This window comes from Nymphaea colorata, chromosome 10 (genome assembly GCF_008831285.2).
Source record: "Nymphaea colorata isolate Beijing-Zhang1983 chromosome 10, ASM883128v2, whole genome shotgun sequence".
Lineage (NCBI taxonomy): Eukaryota > Viridiplantae > Streptophyta > Magnoliopsida > Nymphaeales > Nymphaeaceae > Nymphaea > Nymphaea colorata.
The window spans coordinates 18,014,187-18,030,803 of record NC_045147.1 but is presented as its reverse complement, the minus strand read 5'-3'; the positions used below and the strand labels follow the sequence as shown (position 1 = coordinate 18,030,803).

At 38.9% G+C, this 16,617-nt stretch overlaps 1 protein-coding gene across 2 annotated transcripts; it reads left to right on the top strand.

The window, feature by feature from the left end:
- The first annotated feature begins 5,464 nt into the window (after positions 1-5,464).
- LOC116262587 (novel plant SNARE 13) lies at positions 5,465-15,621 on the top strand. 2 transcript variants are annotated; one of them, XM_031642076.2, is made up of 10 exons: positions 5,465-5,765; positions 7,169-7,261; positions 7,645-7,738; positions 7,823-7,860; positions 9,086-9,183; positions 9,774-9,853; positions 9,933-9,989; positions 10,085-10,177; positions 10,252-10,326; positions 15,050-15,621. In XM_031642076.2, the coding sequence occupies exons 1-10, from the start codon at positions 5,689-5,691 to the stop codon at positions 15,068-15,070; spliced, it is 726 nt and encodes a 241-aa protein (XP_031497936.1). In that variant the 5' UTR covers positions 5,465-5,688; the 3' UTR covers positions 15,071-15,621. The 2 variants fall into 2 exon arrangements, with proteins under 2 accessions (XP_031497936.1, XP_031497935.1); XM_031642075.2 differs by lacking the exon at positions 15,050-15,621 and adding an exon at positions 12,179-12,517.
- Positions 15,622-16,617: the final 996 nt, after the last annotated feature.

Below are 16,617 nucleotides of genomic sequence, written 5' to 3'. Positions count from 1 at the left end.
CGTGCAACCGAAGCCCAAAACAATTTCACGAACATCCAGAGCCTTTACATTTTTCTCTTGTGCTGCCTAATTTTATCAATCGTCACTTGAGACCTGCTCCGTTAGGTTGAATAAGAAAACATTTGTATTATTGCGATCAAATCCTATGTATGCATTCAAATTTGAAACTAAAAGTGCCTTTTTCTTTTTAAGTCTCAAAAATTTGACACTCTACGATTTGTTTAATTTTCATGTATTAAGATCTCGCTTATGATGTCTTTTGTGAAAATAAATAGACTAACTTAGGAGCGGGATATCATATCTAAAAGGGTTTTTTTTCTCACATTTTTATTGGTACTGGACCTTGCTGATCTACGGTAACATTTTATTGCTCAACTATGAGAATCCTGACGACATTGATATACTTTTCATGAAAGTATTCAAAACAGATCTGTCAGTCATTCCAGAATATTGTTCTTAAGAGTTCTTCCAATTTCTTTTTTAATAAAGAAACTTACTAAAGGAGTCAAAAGGACGCGTCGAGGATGACTGAGTAGATGAAGAATGAAAGGAGACAAGATGACGCAAGATTTCCAACGCCTGGACGAAATGTCTTAGTTGTCAATTGCCGTCTCGCTAACGCCTTGTTTCTTTCTTGGATCCGGCAGTCTCGCCACTAACTTAAAAATAATTTGCCTTTTATACTAGAACTGATTAGTTGTTGGTGGATCGCGAAAGTCTTATTATCATACTAAGGAATAACAGATCCGAAGAAGCAACATTCACATTTTATTAATATCTTACTTTACTTGTTTTTTCTTTTAATGGTTTTTCATAGAAAAAAAAGATGCCGAAAAAGTTTGGACAAAAATGCTTTCTGAGAGTAGAGCTGCACACAAGCCAAATCGAGCTCAAGTTGGGTCAGCCTGAGCTCGACTTGACTCAAAAAACTCGAGCTCGAACTCGACTCATTTAACTCGCTTATGTTAAGCATGTCACATTCCTTGTAACTAACTACTCATTAAGGTGTTTAGTTGCTACTCAAGTTAATTCTTTTTTCATTATAATTCAATGTTTATTGTATACTTGATCCGACTCGAATTTAAACAAGTCGAGTTCTTACCACTTAAACTCGACTCATTTAACATTTTGAGCGTACATATGAACTTGTGCTCGACTTGTGAGTTCCGAACTCAAGCTGATTTAACTTGTTGTGCAGCCCCACCAGCCAGACCCAACCCATTTGGATCACTGCTAAGCTCGAGAGGACAAGTGAAACAAAAAAAACATGTCTTCGCTCCAGCGTCCTGCTAATTTCCAGTGTTATTAATAAAAGATGGAAAAGTATGGGATGTGGGATGGATAGCACGATGTTTGGTTGGGATAAAGGTGAACACCCGATGTATGATAGAAAGACATGTGCATAAGTGAAAGTGCGTTTGAGACCCACAAAAAAGGAGGTCTTTCCGGACAAAGATTTCCTCCTATCTAATACCGTGGATCTTAAATGTGTGGTAAAGTTTCACCGAAAGTAAAAGATGTCGAAAGGTGTTCAAAACCAAAACAAAAAGAGGAAAAGGTAAACACATTATGAAGATGGGATAGAAACTTTCTCGTGAAGGAAAATCACCGTTGAGGGTGCCGTTTGATGGGACCAATTTTTCCTCTCAAACTGAGACATGATTTCAACGCAAAACTGTTTACTCGTGTTTGATCAAGAAAGGGAGAAATCATAGATAGGAAATAGATCAAATCAGCACATTAATTACTCCTTCAATGACTAATTATGAAGCATTAGTGTAAATGTAAATGGATTGGATTGGATTCAGATCGGCTAACTATCTCAAGAGCCAACCGAGTTGAGTTTGGCACAGCTATAAAAACAAAACTTTGGAATAACTTAGAACCCGTTTGAATCCAATAGGAAAATGGGGGCTTTTAGATGACCACAAAAAACTAGGTTTTGGGGGCAAACTACGGGGTTTTACCTTCATTCTCATGTGAAAAATCCAGTTTTCACAAAAGAGAATTTTCTTGTCATCCAAACACTTTCCAAAAAGTGATTTTGGAGTGGCATTCAAGTTGAAGGGTGCACCGTTTTATCATTGACACCGACGCAGTTCAGGACCCCGAAGGCAGGAGAAATTGAAGGCCTTCGAGCATCGCTTCGAGCTCTCGCTCACTCAAGTGGCATTCAAACACCCCCTATGTTTTTAACTAGGCTTTTGTAAAATTTAGTTCCCACCATCAAAACTAAGTTTTTTTTATGGTGTCATCCAAACACCCTCATGTTTCCAATATTGATTGCATATATATGCAAGCTTAACGGGGAAATGGCTCGACAAACCGAGACATGACCGGATCCAAATGCAACCACTACCAATTAAAAATATGAAGATCCCAAAGTTCTGAAGCAGCTCTAAACCTCTGTGAAAATGGACGGGGTTGAACATAACAAGCGACCATTATCTCCATTAGGAAATAGATCCAGATCTAACCCATCTATGGGCATATCCAAAACCCCAAATCCAATAGCACCTGTTGCTAAGAAAGCATGTTTTGACCCCAAAAAAGGGTCCAAGGGAACCTACCAATTAAATATCATGCTTGAAAGATCAATTTACGCATGTAAAATCTGATAATTGTTACTTTGTTACATTTGCCTACGATTGGATAATGGAACCAAAACACATTTTTTTTAGGGTAACCAAATTATTCACTTCCTTTTAAAGAATGATTTTTTTAAAAAAAAAAAACGAATTAAACTCATTTCTTATGTCATCCAAACACTCGTGAAACTAAGTTTATGAAGCAAAATCATTTTTTTTTAACTCAAAAAATGAGTTTTGGTGTGTCATCCAAATGCACCCCTTAAATTTATAAATAACTTCTTGTCTTTTCTTTCCATTTAAGACGACTGCTTCTCCTTTTTATATTTAAGCTGGCCAAGAAAGCCTGGACCAAGCAATAACAAGATGGATGCAAGAGATGGACTCTCCTTGCCCCGAGTTCGAGTTTCAACAACCACTAGTTATTTTCCAATAATATCATTCAAATATGTGGCACTGTCATATGGTTTCTGGTCTTATGTCAATGGGAACAATAAGGAAAATTGTGGATCAAATATGTCACTGTCATACTCACAAAGTGTTCTATTCTACCTTCAATGTGACTTGACAATAAAACAACATATCACTGTTCTTATTATTGACAAACTATCTACAAGGCTAGTGTTTTTGTCTTTTTAAAATCTCATGCTTTGGCTTGTGTAGCTAAATGAGGTTCCTAAAGCTAAAATCGTGACTCTTGGTCCAATAGCTAAGGTCCGAGACTATCATACCAACCCCTCAAGACCAACCCTAGTATTTTCCTTTTTATTTTTTTATATTTAGCATAAAGGACAAACAATTAGGAGTTGTTTGACAATAATAACATATTGTTACTATCTTATGAATATGCACCGAAATAAATTAATGCAGTACAATGCTTGCAGCAATGAACATGAATATGCTTCAAAGATTTAGACTCGTTCATGAATGCTGCTTAATGTTACTGTTTCATAAATCTGTTCAACTTTTGAATAGATTCATGAAACTTTTAATAAATGTTTAAACTACCAAATAATCACGAAAATGAGTCTCATTCAAATCTATTAAATACATTAGATCTATTCGTCTGCATACATATAAATAAGTTCCAAACTAAATAGATCGTAAAAGGTCCGACCCGATAGGGGGGGGGGGGGGCCTAAATTTCCGGCGAAGCGAATGTAGGTGGTGGGGTGGGGCCCGCCTTCACGGGGTTGCTGATTGGGGGAACAACTCATTCCACCTAAGCTCTTCATGGTCATCTCGTCCCTTCGCTTTCATTGCCTCCGCTCCCTCATTTTTTCTTCGTTCAAATGTAATCGAAGGGCTGAGTTGGGTTGGAGTACGACCCAATGGAAACCCTGACGAAAATGACCTTTTACTTTCCCAATAATGGACTTGGGGTTCGGATCTAACCTCTGCCAAATCCAACTTAATCGGATCCGGCATAATCACATCCGGGGCAATCCGATTCTCCCTTCTCAATCTGAGCTTGGAGTAGCCTGGTACTTGAATCTACAAGGACTTGAACCATTTTTTATCTGGATAACGGATCTGGTTATCCGATATCAAATTAAAACCCCTACAGTTAATCCAGCATATGAACTGAACTTATCTGGCACGCATCCCTAACTAACGGGACGCCGATTCAATGCAGTTAAAGATCCAGCAGTTTAATTACTTAAACATGCCTTTTTTTTTTTTTTTAATTTGTAAGCTTGTTCTTCTTCTTCTTCTTTGTTGGGGATAGGGATAGGGACAAATTTTATGTGGGAATCAAATCCCGCGTTAGTGATATATGGGTTATTCAAATGTCTGGAATCGATTTTAAACTTCTGCCTGAAAATGCAATTGATTAGAACTGCCATGGTCGCAAATAAGTTAATAAATCACATATCTAATTATTAAATCAAATGTTTAGTGCATAGATATATGCTGGATGAGCAGTTTTATCATACCACTCAACAAAATGACTGTCACCGTTTTCCTTATCTTCATATTTTTTTTAGTATTTTAAGGTGATTCACGTACTATGCTTCAACTTGTATATCAGTGTCTTTTCTCCCTCCCCACTTCCCCTCATTTTTTGCTGTAATTTTTAAAACAGATACTAACCATCTACCAGTCTTCACTCTGTCCATTGCACCAACCCCATTGAGAATATATGGACGTAAGCTAAGATAGCTTAGAACCGCTATCTATGTTAAGAGGAAAAAATAAGAACACCTCATATACCATTGACTTAAACACATATTTAGGCATCATATTTAGCAACGGAAACCGCTATTACTTAGAAGTCAGGTTTTTTGCTCTGGGATGTCCACTTTGAATAGGTAGCATTACCTAAACATTTAGATCCAGTATTACCCCAATTGGTTAATATCTAGTTAAATTAGATTTCATAAGAATTGTGTATAGCCAACAAAAGGCCCCTCTACATGGAGAGATGATTTTAAAACTTGCAATTGGATTTGTATGGAAACCTGGTTTCAGACCTTACTGTTCAGAATAGAGTTCAAAATGAACTAGCGAAAAATAATGAGATGTGGTATTCGGATCAAAACTCAGTTACAAAACTGAACATCAGATCTGAATTCGATAATCTATCAAGTTCCGATATTGTACCAAGTATGACTTGATGAATTCAAGATCGAATCCGTGACAAGATATGTGCTATCCGTTTATTTGAACTTGTGAATTAAAAGGTCCCATTCGGAGAGTTCAAATCTGACCCGAATTCGATCCGTTGAGATCCTTCCGTATGAGGGCAAGTTCGGGTCGGCGGTCGCGTATGTCAAACCCGAGGAGCCAAGCTCATCGTTTGCCATTGAGTGAAAGGAATGTTGGGTATTATCGTAAATTGGCACAAATATTGAAAGAAAAGAAACACGGTTGGAAGTTCATTGCTTTTGGCGTTCTCTTTGGGCGACCAGCGCAGAGTCGGAGGAGAAAAGGGGGAGAAAGGAATCGCGAAAATTTGGGTTTCTATTCCGGCGGTCGCGTGGCTGGCGGGTTTTCGCTTTCCGGTCCTTTCGGGAATTGCCGATGAGACTTGGCCTCGGGAAGGGCTAGGTTTTCAGTCGCCGGAACCCGGTGGGAAGTTACCGGATTGTGAGCGGCTATGGCGAGCGAATTGAAGATGAGCGCACAACTCGAGCAGATCGACGGAGAGCTGGCAGATCACTTCCGCGCTCTCGCGTGAGTCGACTCCCTTCTGTTGCTTACCTATCCTTTCCTTCGCTCTTCTTCTTTTCGAATTATATCTCGAACTCGGTTTCCCGTTCGTCCATTTTAGGGGTCTATGAATCGTTTCGTCGTTTCTCGACTGGGGGAAGTTTCTGGCTTGACGATATATAGAGATTTCGAGTTTTTTCTACTCTGCAAGGGCCCATGTTCTTAGCATTGGTGTAATATCGTGGTCAATTTTTCGCGTTGGGGAAATGGTACTTGGGATATTTAGAGATGGAGCAAGGCGGGTGCTAGTGTGGCGTTCGTTGAGTTTCTTGTTTGTGAATATTTGATGCATTTTGCTTTCCGTTGCGTACTGAATGTGCTAGCCAAGATTGGAGAATTTAGAAGCGCGACGGCCGTTGGAAACGTTCCTTGGTGGCTGTTGGTTCTCTGATGTTGATGTTAGGCATCTGACGTGCTATCCGCTCGAGCGGCATTGCAGTCCGTAGCTTGGAGATTTTCCTTGTTCTTCCTTTTTCCGTTTTGCGTAGCCTGCAGTAGTTGGATCTTGCTGATTGTTTTTGGGGTTTTTGAGATTGTTCGCTCTACAATGAGTATAAATAGATCATGGAACCCATGATGGCATTGGTGTATCTTGTTTAGCTGGGACATTCAAATGATGAAATCGAGCTACCTGCCTGTCCCGTGTCCGTAGGTGGGACAAATGTGGTCGTTTCCCCTATCCAATTTCTTTCCCTGCTTAAGGTGTTTGAAAGTATATCAAGTGCGAGACTGGTAAGTACTGAGGATATACTTGAATGAGACATACATCATCGGAAGGACATCGTTGATGAAAATTGAAAGCTGAAATGCCAGCCTTCACTTTCAATAAGTTTGACTGCTATTAATTGAATGCACAACGTGAAAGCAAATAAGTGAATCTTATTGTTGTCCCGGTATCATGCCATAATACCCTTTCTGGCACGAGATACTCTAATTAAACTCGTGCGTGTTGTGTAGGGGGAGGGAGAGGGGCTGGGCACGGTGCTGATGTTGGATATGCACAACTAGCCCTTTCTCATTTGCTTCTGTTACGAATGTTGTTAGGCCACCAAGTTTTGGTACCACATAAGGCTTGTTTTAAACAAGTGCTTGAAATGAATAGCAATAAAAACTAAAGTGTGTTGTCATGTTGTTACACAAAGTTAGAACTCAAACTATTGATCATGCTAGGAGCAAAGGAATTTGTGATTTTGTATAATTTCTTTTTACTTTATGACTTGTCTTGAACATCTCTGTTGCTGGTTAAGCAGCCAGATGGTGTTTCCCTAAGAGTCCACGTGCTGAATACTTGCAGTCTTTTCCTTTCTTCATTCCTTATTTTTAATTTTTATTTGTTTTGAAGAATCTCACACAATTGTTTTCTGCAGAAATGGCTTTCAGAAATTGGATAAGATTAAAGACCCCAATAGGCAGAGCAAGCAATTGGAAGAACTGACTGCAAAAATGAGGGAGTGCAAGCGGTATGTGATCTAATGTTTCTTTCCTTTTCTGGGTGGGTTATATTTACTAATCTCTTCTGTACCATGTCAGTGAATTTTACTGTTTCCATTCCATCATTATGCCTCCTCTTTCTGGTTTTTGCCTTTTAAATTGTTTTTACTGTTAGTCATCCGCACTTAGTGTTTTATAAGAAACAGATATTAATTTTTTGTGCAAATCGAACTATTTAAGCAATTAAGTTTGCAGCTGTCGGGCCAGCACATCGCTGCCTTATTCTCGTTGAATATAGTTTTAGAAACAAACAATGAAATTTAGTTTCCTGATCATCATATTTGTCTCATTATAATAGTATATTGATTGCAGAACTTGATGCAATATTAACTACTTTTGGTTCGCTTTTCAGTTTGATAAAAGAATTTGATCGTGAGCTCAAAGAGGAAGAAAATGGGAATCCTCCTGAAGTGAATAAACAACTCAATGAGAAGAAGCAATCTATGGTTGGCCATGTTTTAGAGACATTTTTATGAGTGTAATGTGCTTGAACATTTTTCTGAAGTTAATGCACTGATCTGTTTTTGCAGATTAAAGAGTTGAATTCTTATGTGGCATTGAGGAAAACGTATGGCCATTTCTCTTTTATTCTTTATTTGTACGGATGAGTGTAGCCTGTGAGATTGTGATATGCACAACTAATAACTGTACATACAATTATGATTGATAGAGTGTGTTACTACTCTACAATATTGTTCATAATTCATTACTATTGAAATGAGTTGTTCAAGTTCATTTTGATGCATTTTACCCTAAGATTTTAAATAGTGGGTTCTCTGATGGATCCTAAGGCAGTGGCAGTGAATATGTACTACGAACAGAGCAGTTGCTCGTAAGACGTGTGGGCTTCTTGTATGGTAGTTTCCTCCTTTTGTGATGGTTTGTAGGGCAATCAACTAGGTCTGTGAATGAACGAAGCATTTAGGATACTTATTCTAGCATCTCAGTCCTCTTTATTGAAGGATGGCTTTGCTTTTATTTGAGAAACTGATAAGGTAGCATAGTTTGTTATCTCACACTGGCTCATTTATTTTGGCAACTCATCTCTAAAACAATTTAAGGAAGATGAAAAAACAAAAATCATAAAGAATTTAGAGCAGCCAGATTCTGGTATAGTTGGTAGTTGCTGACTTAGCTGTCTTGGATTCAGTCATGTAAAGGCAGTAAATGCCATCGCTACTTTATTTATAGCATATTTGGATGTGATGTCACCAAAAGCAGTACTTGACATCAGGCATGTTAAACTTATTGAACCCAAAGAATGCATTTTGAGCACTAGCATGATTCATGACTTGTTAATGATCTTGCCATATGAGGCATTCCTCATTTATTATTCATGTTAATTGAACCTATAGCATGGGCCAAGATAGTTTTTGTAGTCTTCCCTCTTTCAAATGGGAGTAATTGCAACAGGCGACTTAGTACAGCGAAGTTCACCACTTATTTAAATTGCATTTGGTTGGATTGTCAAATGTTCTGAAGGGGCATATGCTTGGGCATAATTGGATTCCAAGGTTTGAGCTCTCTTCTTTCATTGCTAAGCAAAGGTCCCAGGCTCCCAGCAGCTGCATACTTGTGGGTTTTTTTTTTTTTTTTGGGTTAATGGAGCTTCAAGCTGCATATGCTTACTGGGGAACTCACCCTTCTATCAGTGGAAATATCTCCACACATTCTTTCTCCTCTCTGTTTTGATCTTCTCCCAGCTTCTGGTGCCTTTTCTTCCAGTTATCGCTCGCCCTTGCTTGTTTACTGTATGCTTAATGTGATTTTCACTCATGGTAGTTGATTTACAGGTACATGAGTAGCCTTGGCAATAAGAGAATTGAGCTCTTTGATATGGGAGCTGGAATGAGTGATCCTGCAGCTGAAAGCAATGTTAGAATGGCTTCAGGTTGGATGATCGGTTCCGTTCCTTGGAAGAAGATATTATTTATGTCCCATCAGTAATTTTTTTTGCTGGATAGCTTCTATATAGCATTCTCAAGGATTTAGGAAAAAACTAGTATAATCGCTTAAAAGATCCAAAATCAAGAGCTTATGTTTTCTTTATTTGAAGATGTGCAAGTGCAACCATTCAACATTCTGGTTCTACTGTGATGTTTTTCCTATAATGCTATCTTTAATTTTTTTTTTTTTGGAAAATGTTTCTTGTTGTGATAAAATGTTCTTTTTTTACTGCCTTCTTTGGTTCTATCTTTCCGTGCTTTTTTTTTGCTTGTTTCTTCCTATTTCTAGTGGCTTTTTATTCCCCTACCAACTGGTCCTACACGGGTTTTGATCCATTTTCTATTCCAAGTTGGAGTAGTTCCAAGTAGGACCATTTAAGATCTATTGGTCTTCTTGCATGTTGTTCCTTATGTGCTGCTTATGATTCGTGAATCACTTTTGTCATTATGCACATTTGTTTGTCGTGTTGCATAGATTTCATTATGTTTGATGTTTCTAGTTGGTGATATAATTTAATGCGTTTTTAACAAATAGAGATGTCAAATCAAGAGCTTATTGACGTTGGCAGAAAAGCGATGGATGAAACTGATCAGACCATTGAACGCTCAAAGAAGGTGCATCTTTTGATAATAGTTTTGAAATTTTCCTTTCTGTTAGTTAGTTTCTTACTTTTGTTATTGACATCTTGGTCAGGTTGTTCATGAAACTGTTGAGGTTGGAGCCCAGACAGCAGCTACACTAAAGGGCCAAGTAGGATATTCTTTTCCTCATTCAGAAGCTAAACTAAAAGGTTATCTATCCTTTGGTCCGTTTGTCTTTCTATTTACTAAAAAAGTCACTTGCAGACTGAACAAATGGGCCGAATTGTTAATGAGCTGGACACAATTAACTTCTCAATCAAGAAGGCCTCTCAGCTTGTAAAGGAGATTGGTAGGCAGGTACACAGTCAACATACCAAATTGTTATTGACTACACAAAAGTATCATATTTACATTTCTCTTTTGATTCGCAGGTGGCTACAGATAAATGCATCATGCTGTTTCTGTTCTTGATTGTTGTTGGTGTTGTAGCTGTAATCGTAGTGAAGGTCAGCTCTCGTTCTCTTTCTCTCTCTCTCTCTCTTTCTTTCTCTTTGTCTCTCGTCCATACAAGCACATACACATTCTCTTTCACACATACTTATGTATGTATGGCAAATTATAGATCTTTGTTTGTTAGATTGTTGCCATCCATGAAATTGGAAAATTTAACAAACCTCCTCATCCTTGCTCCCTCATCCTCATGAGAATTATTAATTATTATTAGTATCATCATTAATGAAAGTCATCCATGCATCCGAATCCTGCTAGAGAAAAAAATATTCTGGACTAACTAGAATATATATTGTTAATTATTACCCTACAACTGGCAATGTATCTAGATCCCTTCAATCATATAATGGAGTCATTGCGCTTATCCTAGTTGATGCGATTGGGGCTGGGCCGGCCCAGCCTGATTCTCATAAGCAGGCAATGGGCCTGGTTGGGTGATTGTGAAGCCCGTTAATAGTTATGCGGGCTAGGCCTGGGGTTTATCATGTACTGGGCCAAACTCGCTGTCCAGTAGGCCTTACCTTTCAATAAATGAGCCTTAAAATGGCTGCTTAAAAGGATCAAAACTCAATAAGGCTCCTTGAAATGGCACAAGAAGAAAACATACAACTAGTCACCTATTCCACTCCTCAAAATTTGCAGTACTGAACTAATTTTTTTTTATCACTCTTTAATGAGAAGCCACTTTGTGGGATGCAAACTTCTAGTCCTGTACAGAAGTTCTTGAGGAGAGCTGCCTAGGGAACAGTTATAAAAAGGAGTGGGTATGGTAGGTTGAGTTACTTTTAAGTTTTAATTTGTGCCCAACCCAAAACTTGGGTCAAAAAACCAAAGAGCGTTTGGGCTTCTTATCGGGCCCTGACGGGCCCCCATCAGCCCATTGCACCGACCGTGGCCCGGCCTGTTATCTTTTTAGGCTGAGCTGGGCCCAATTTTTTTCAGCCTGTCAGGCTGCAACTGCTGCCTGGGCCCAGCCCATTTCTGCCCGAGCACCGACTACCAGTCGGGTACCCAGCCTGATTCCTTGTCTTGGATGTGAGGTCCTCTTTTCATCATTTGCCAACCTTGGGGATCTTCTTATGCAGTTTGCATGTGTTGCCAGTGAGAAATTTGTGAATTTTTGGAATTAAAATTTCTTGTCCACTGTGTCTGGTAGTCTCCAAGTTTTGGTGCACATAACTTGGTTCCAGTCATAATGTCTAGGTTCTTTGTGCCACAGAAGCCATCTTTGATCCATGGTTCACTATTCTAGGTGTATCTGCATTTTTCTGCATGCATGCATTGCAGTCAAGTGCATGTGGATATTGTCAACTGCTAGCAGCCTATTGTGCATACTTGGAATTGGAGAAACTGTTACCAATGGCTGTGTTCAAGAGTCTGGATTATTAATTTTGAAGGTTTGTCTCATCAAAAGAAATGTTTTTCAACTAAGAATTGGCTTTCATGCTCTGAATTTATAGTGTGGTAGATTTACACTTGTTTGTTTAACTGGTCTGTATTATACGTCAAAATCTCAAGATAAACCCATCTATAGGTGCAACTTCATGCCTGCAGGCTATATGGATCCCCTAAACATTGAGGCCTAAAGCTTCAAATATTTGTGGTGAAATCCAAAATAGGCTACACCGACTGACAGAAGATACCTACCTTTTTGTTGAACTACGGTAAACATTTCCATGAATACTAGGATAACCTCAGAATGTAAGATGCCACGGATAAGCTGACCAAGGCTTTTATTGATTATTGCGTGCAGGGTTCTTTTTTATGTTTATTTTGTGTTCATTTTCGTTCGATCAGATTTTTTTTTTTTTTTTTTGGTGCATTTCTCATGGTATGCCTTCTCTCTAGATTGTCCATCCAAACAACAAGAGCATAAGGGACATCCCTGGTTTAGCACCACCTGCACCTGCAAGGAAATTGTTATCTGTACAATACTACCAGGCTTATTAAAAATTCTTGGTTTGCGAGAAGAGATTTCCAACATTTTGAAGACTCAAAACTGGTCCTGATGGTATCTGTTAATGCATGTCATTTCACTTATCCGTTTGCTTGTTATGATTTATCTTTTCCTTTTTTTGGCTTCCTGTAAAGTATGTTGAGGTTTTTATTATTTCTCACGACCTCTCTTTCTCCCTCTGCTTGTTCTCTTTTTAACCAGTGTAAATGTCATGAGATTTGATTCTTCAACTTGTTTCTTCTTCCTAGTGATAGTGAAGACGAAGATCCCAAAGTTTGGCCCTCTCTTCTCATCAGTTTTAATCATTTGTTTATTTATTTGGCTACACAAAAGGACCTAGAGTCCAATAAGAGGTAAATCTTTACATCGCTAACTGGATGATCGGAACCCCACCGAGCAGCAAATTTAAGCTACTAGTTTGCACACTCCAGCTGTTAGGATGGTGGAACTCCGGCTAGGATTCTCACCTCCAGAACTAAGTTGGATATCAGCTTTTGCAAAAGTGTGATGCCCTGCAGAAGCTTATGACGGCAGCAGCATAAATATATGATTGGTCGAGATTGCAAGCAATTGAAGTTAGAGGGGTGATGTCTGGGTTTTCCTTCACTGGTTCTTTAAGGGAAAAATTTAAAAAAGTAAAAGAAAAAAGAGAAATGTGAAAGATGAACTTAGGCATGAACCTTCAGGGCATCTCCAGGCAGACACCTAGGGAAGTATTCCAGGTGGGTCATCTCCTAATGTGGCATCCTAATGTGGCATGTTACTATTCTACCTTAACCCAGCTTGTGACTATCAAATAATGACTTCTGTAACAGTGATGGGAAACAATAATACTTTCTGGGGGAAAACTGAAAAGGTAAACTAAAATTTTATTTTAGGATCCATGTGTTGGATGGTACGAGGTATTACTAGGGATGGATCATCCTTCTCATTATTCAGTTGTACAAGTTAGATGTTCAGTGAACACTCAGGAAAAAGTCGAATCTTTGGTCTGCAGCAAACACACGATGGGCAGTATTGAGATGAACTTAATTTTTTTTTTTTTTTAACTTCACTTTACACTGAGTGAATAGTAACTGATAGACAATCAAAATACATGGCAGGGTAGATATGCACATGTGTGTCTGACACCATCTGAAAACTGGGTGGTTTCCCTCTTTATTGAATGGAACATGGGCATTCTACATGTTCTGATCAAACTTGATGTTCTTTGTTTCCCAATAATGGAGAAACTGTTCTTTGGATATGTAACCTGGTTGTGCTGGTTTGTTCTGTCAAACTTACCGTCCCTTATTTAATTGTATAAAACTCCAAGGTGAAAATTCTTTCAGTTCTTTTGTGCCTCTACCCAGTCAAGCACACCAAAACCTTGCCCTTCAAGAGAGGTCAGTTGGAACCCCTCACCGGTTGCCTACATGTCAAGCCCTCCCTAGTTGTACTTCTTGGGTTCATCTTCATATTTGGGTTTCTCTCTTTCTCCCTCTCTAATTATGAAGGTCTGCAGTTTTGATTAAAGGCATAATTTTAACTTAGCAGCTACTTTGTTTGAAGATCTTGCCGTGCAAATGGCGACACAGATGGTCTTCCGGGTCTGTTGATGGATCATGTTTACCGGTGATTACATCGCCATGAACGCCATGAACCAACAAAGCTCATGTTCCTTATGGTGCCCCTATCACATGCCAATGTTGTTCATTGAAGTGGATGTTTGCTCACAAGAGTACTATCCACGTGGGGGACTCAACTTACAAATGTTGTTACGTTCATGAGATGCCACAAGTTCGAAACCTACAAACAGTGCCTCTTGCTGGATGGCTGATGCTATAGTACCCTTTAATGGGTAAGGGGGACATTAAGGGTTTTATTGATTAAAGGACTACTAGTCCATCGTCAATCTTGAAGCACATCTATTTTCCCTGTAAAAGAAAAAGAAAACACATTTGAAATTTGAACTGAGATCTAATGAAACCTGGCGACCCTACACGGTTTGGCTGGTGCCTTTTCAAAACTTACTCAGACAGCTATATAGAGTTGCCCTTTAGTCTCAATATTGTAAGTTGCTTCTAACCAGTAGCGGAGCCAGCGTGGGGCAAGCGTGGGCGCCTGCCCACGCCAGCACAAGAAAGCTTCACAATGAAATGGAGCCTCAGTCTGCCTCATGCTCGTGTTGACGCCGTGTTGCCCACACCAAAAATGGATCCGGTTCCAATCTGTGCATCTTACACGCTCTTTCGTTTCGCTGCCACAGCAGTTCTCCGCAGCTCCAACATCAGGCTATCAGCAAGTTTGCTTGGATCTTCTCCCATCTGCAGCCGCAGGACAGAGCTCCTGCAACAGCAGGTCTGCTGACTCTGCTCCTCCTTTCGACCTTCCCCCGTCCACCGCAGGTTGGCTCTTCCGCTTCTCAGTTCTCCCCTCCACATCTTCAGCCCTGCAGCGATTTTGGGTGTTTGGTTTTGGGTGTTTAATGTCTATTTGTTTGATTTATTTTCTATTTTGTCTGCATCTCGTTAGCCCTAAATCTGCTAATTCCCCTCAACTGAAAATGTGCTCTCTATCTCTCTGAGGTGGATGGTGCCAGAAGCAGAGTTTCTCCACTTACTTGTTCTCTCTCATTTGTGTGCTATTTAAATTTCATATTACTGGCATTTTTTGTTTGTTTTTGCTTTCATTTTTGTTTTCTGAAATGTGATTGAAGTTGAACACTACATGGTTTTTGTTGTTTTCGTTTTTGTTTTTGCTTTTGTTCGTGTGGAGACCAGGGGATGAGCTTTAGCCTTTAGCCAAGCTGAGACCTTACACTTGACAAAGCAAGTGCAGCAGTTCGTCGCAGCGATATTAAAGCTGTACAAGAAAATGCTTAATGAAGATTTCTTTAACTAATGAAGAATTACAAAGTTGGTTTGAAATAACCTTCAAGATGATCAGGCAAAGAGACAAACGTTGGATGTATACCAGTGTGGGCAGAACGGGAAAGCTCAAATTTGTCCCTCATATGAAGAAAATTTGATCCAATGTAACAGAAAAGTTGTCTATAATAGGCTTAGTCTTGATTCCTTGCAACAGAAAATTTGTCTATGATTTGATGAAGAAGAATGAGATATGAAAGTTACTTTCATATACTAAGTGCTGAAATTAGATCCAATGTACTAGTTACCATGAAATTTAGTAGTTAAAAAAATAAAATTTTAAGTTTAAAGTAATAGAAAAGTTAGTTTTTTTTGGAAGGAAGCTCTCAAGTCGTTGAAAATGCTTACCAACTTTTATGTATTTTAAAATAACATATATTTTAATTTGAGAATTTTTTCACATACTATGAATTAGTGCCCCATAGCCAAAAATTTTTGGCTCCGCCACTGCTTCTAACCACCATTGCTGTAGCTCTTCGGGAAGGTTGGTCTCAAACCGATCAATAGCGATTGATTTGACCATATTTAACCAAAATCTCAATGACATGAATGATGCTCATAGGAACTGGCATCTGAATTGCTGGAGTCTGACATAATATTGTGACGCTTAAAAAAAAAAACCTTTGCAAACCACCAAAATACTTCAATTTAAAAGAAGAATGCAGTTTAGCATTAAGAAAGTCGTGTTTCAGAGTTCAACCTGAACAAATCAACATGTAGAACGCGCTTAACATAGTCAGAACATTCAGAAGGGCGGGCACATACAGTGCAGATTCACTCGTCTCACTCATCGCAGCTTTTGAGGGCGTCAACATCTGGCAGCATTTACGCCGCAACTACAGTAGTCAGAATCAGCAATTAATTGTAAGACTTATCACATGCACCATGGCACGACTTCTCTGTTGTGGGAAAAGACCGAACCTGGTCTTACCTGTGGAAAAAAAATAATTTTCTAGAAAACCCTTTAGCTTAGTTTTGACTATAGAAAACTGAAAAACTCGTTCGAAGGATGAAAAGGCCGCCCTTCGGCTTTTCCTGAAATGTGTTTAAACCCAGTTTTGGCAAATACCCATTTCACCAAAATTGTTCAAACGGGATAAAAACCAAGTTATAATTTCAAAATTAGACTGATGTTGGTGTGAGGTCGGATCTTGTTACTTCGTTTTATCTAAATATGGTTGTTGAGTGGACTTCATATATCTTAGTATTTGTTTAAACTAAGGCCTTTGAGCCAAAGAAAGTGAGGAGCTCGGTACATGAGAAGCACCTCTTCACTTCATCTGCCAATTGAAAAAAAGAAGAAGAAAAAAGACTGTGGATTTTTTAGAGCCAGCATAATTATGCATTGTTTTTAATTCTTGTTTTAATATCAAAAATCTACTGTAGAAAAATAATTAGAGCGAAATATCAGCATCCTTTCT

Excerpts from the sequence above, each read along its gene's own strand:
- LOC116262587 (XM_031642075.2), top strand. The coding sequence starts at position 5,689 with ATGGCGAGCGAATTGAAGATGAGCGCACAACTCGAGCAGATCGACGGA. Across the intron at positions 7,739-7,822 it reads ATGAGAAGAAGCAATCTATG|ATTAAAGAGTTGAATTCTTA; the intron begins GTTGGCCATGTT and ends CTGTTTTTGCAG. Across the intron at positions 9,184-9,773 it reads CAATGTTAGAATGGCTTCAG|AGATGTCAAATCAAGAGCTT; the intron begins GTTGGATGATCG and ends TTTAACAAATAG.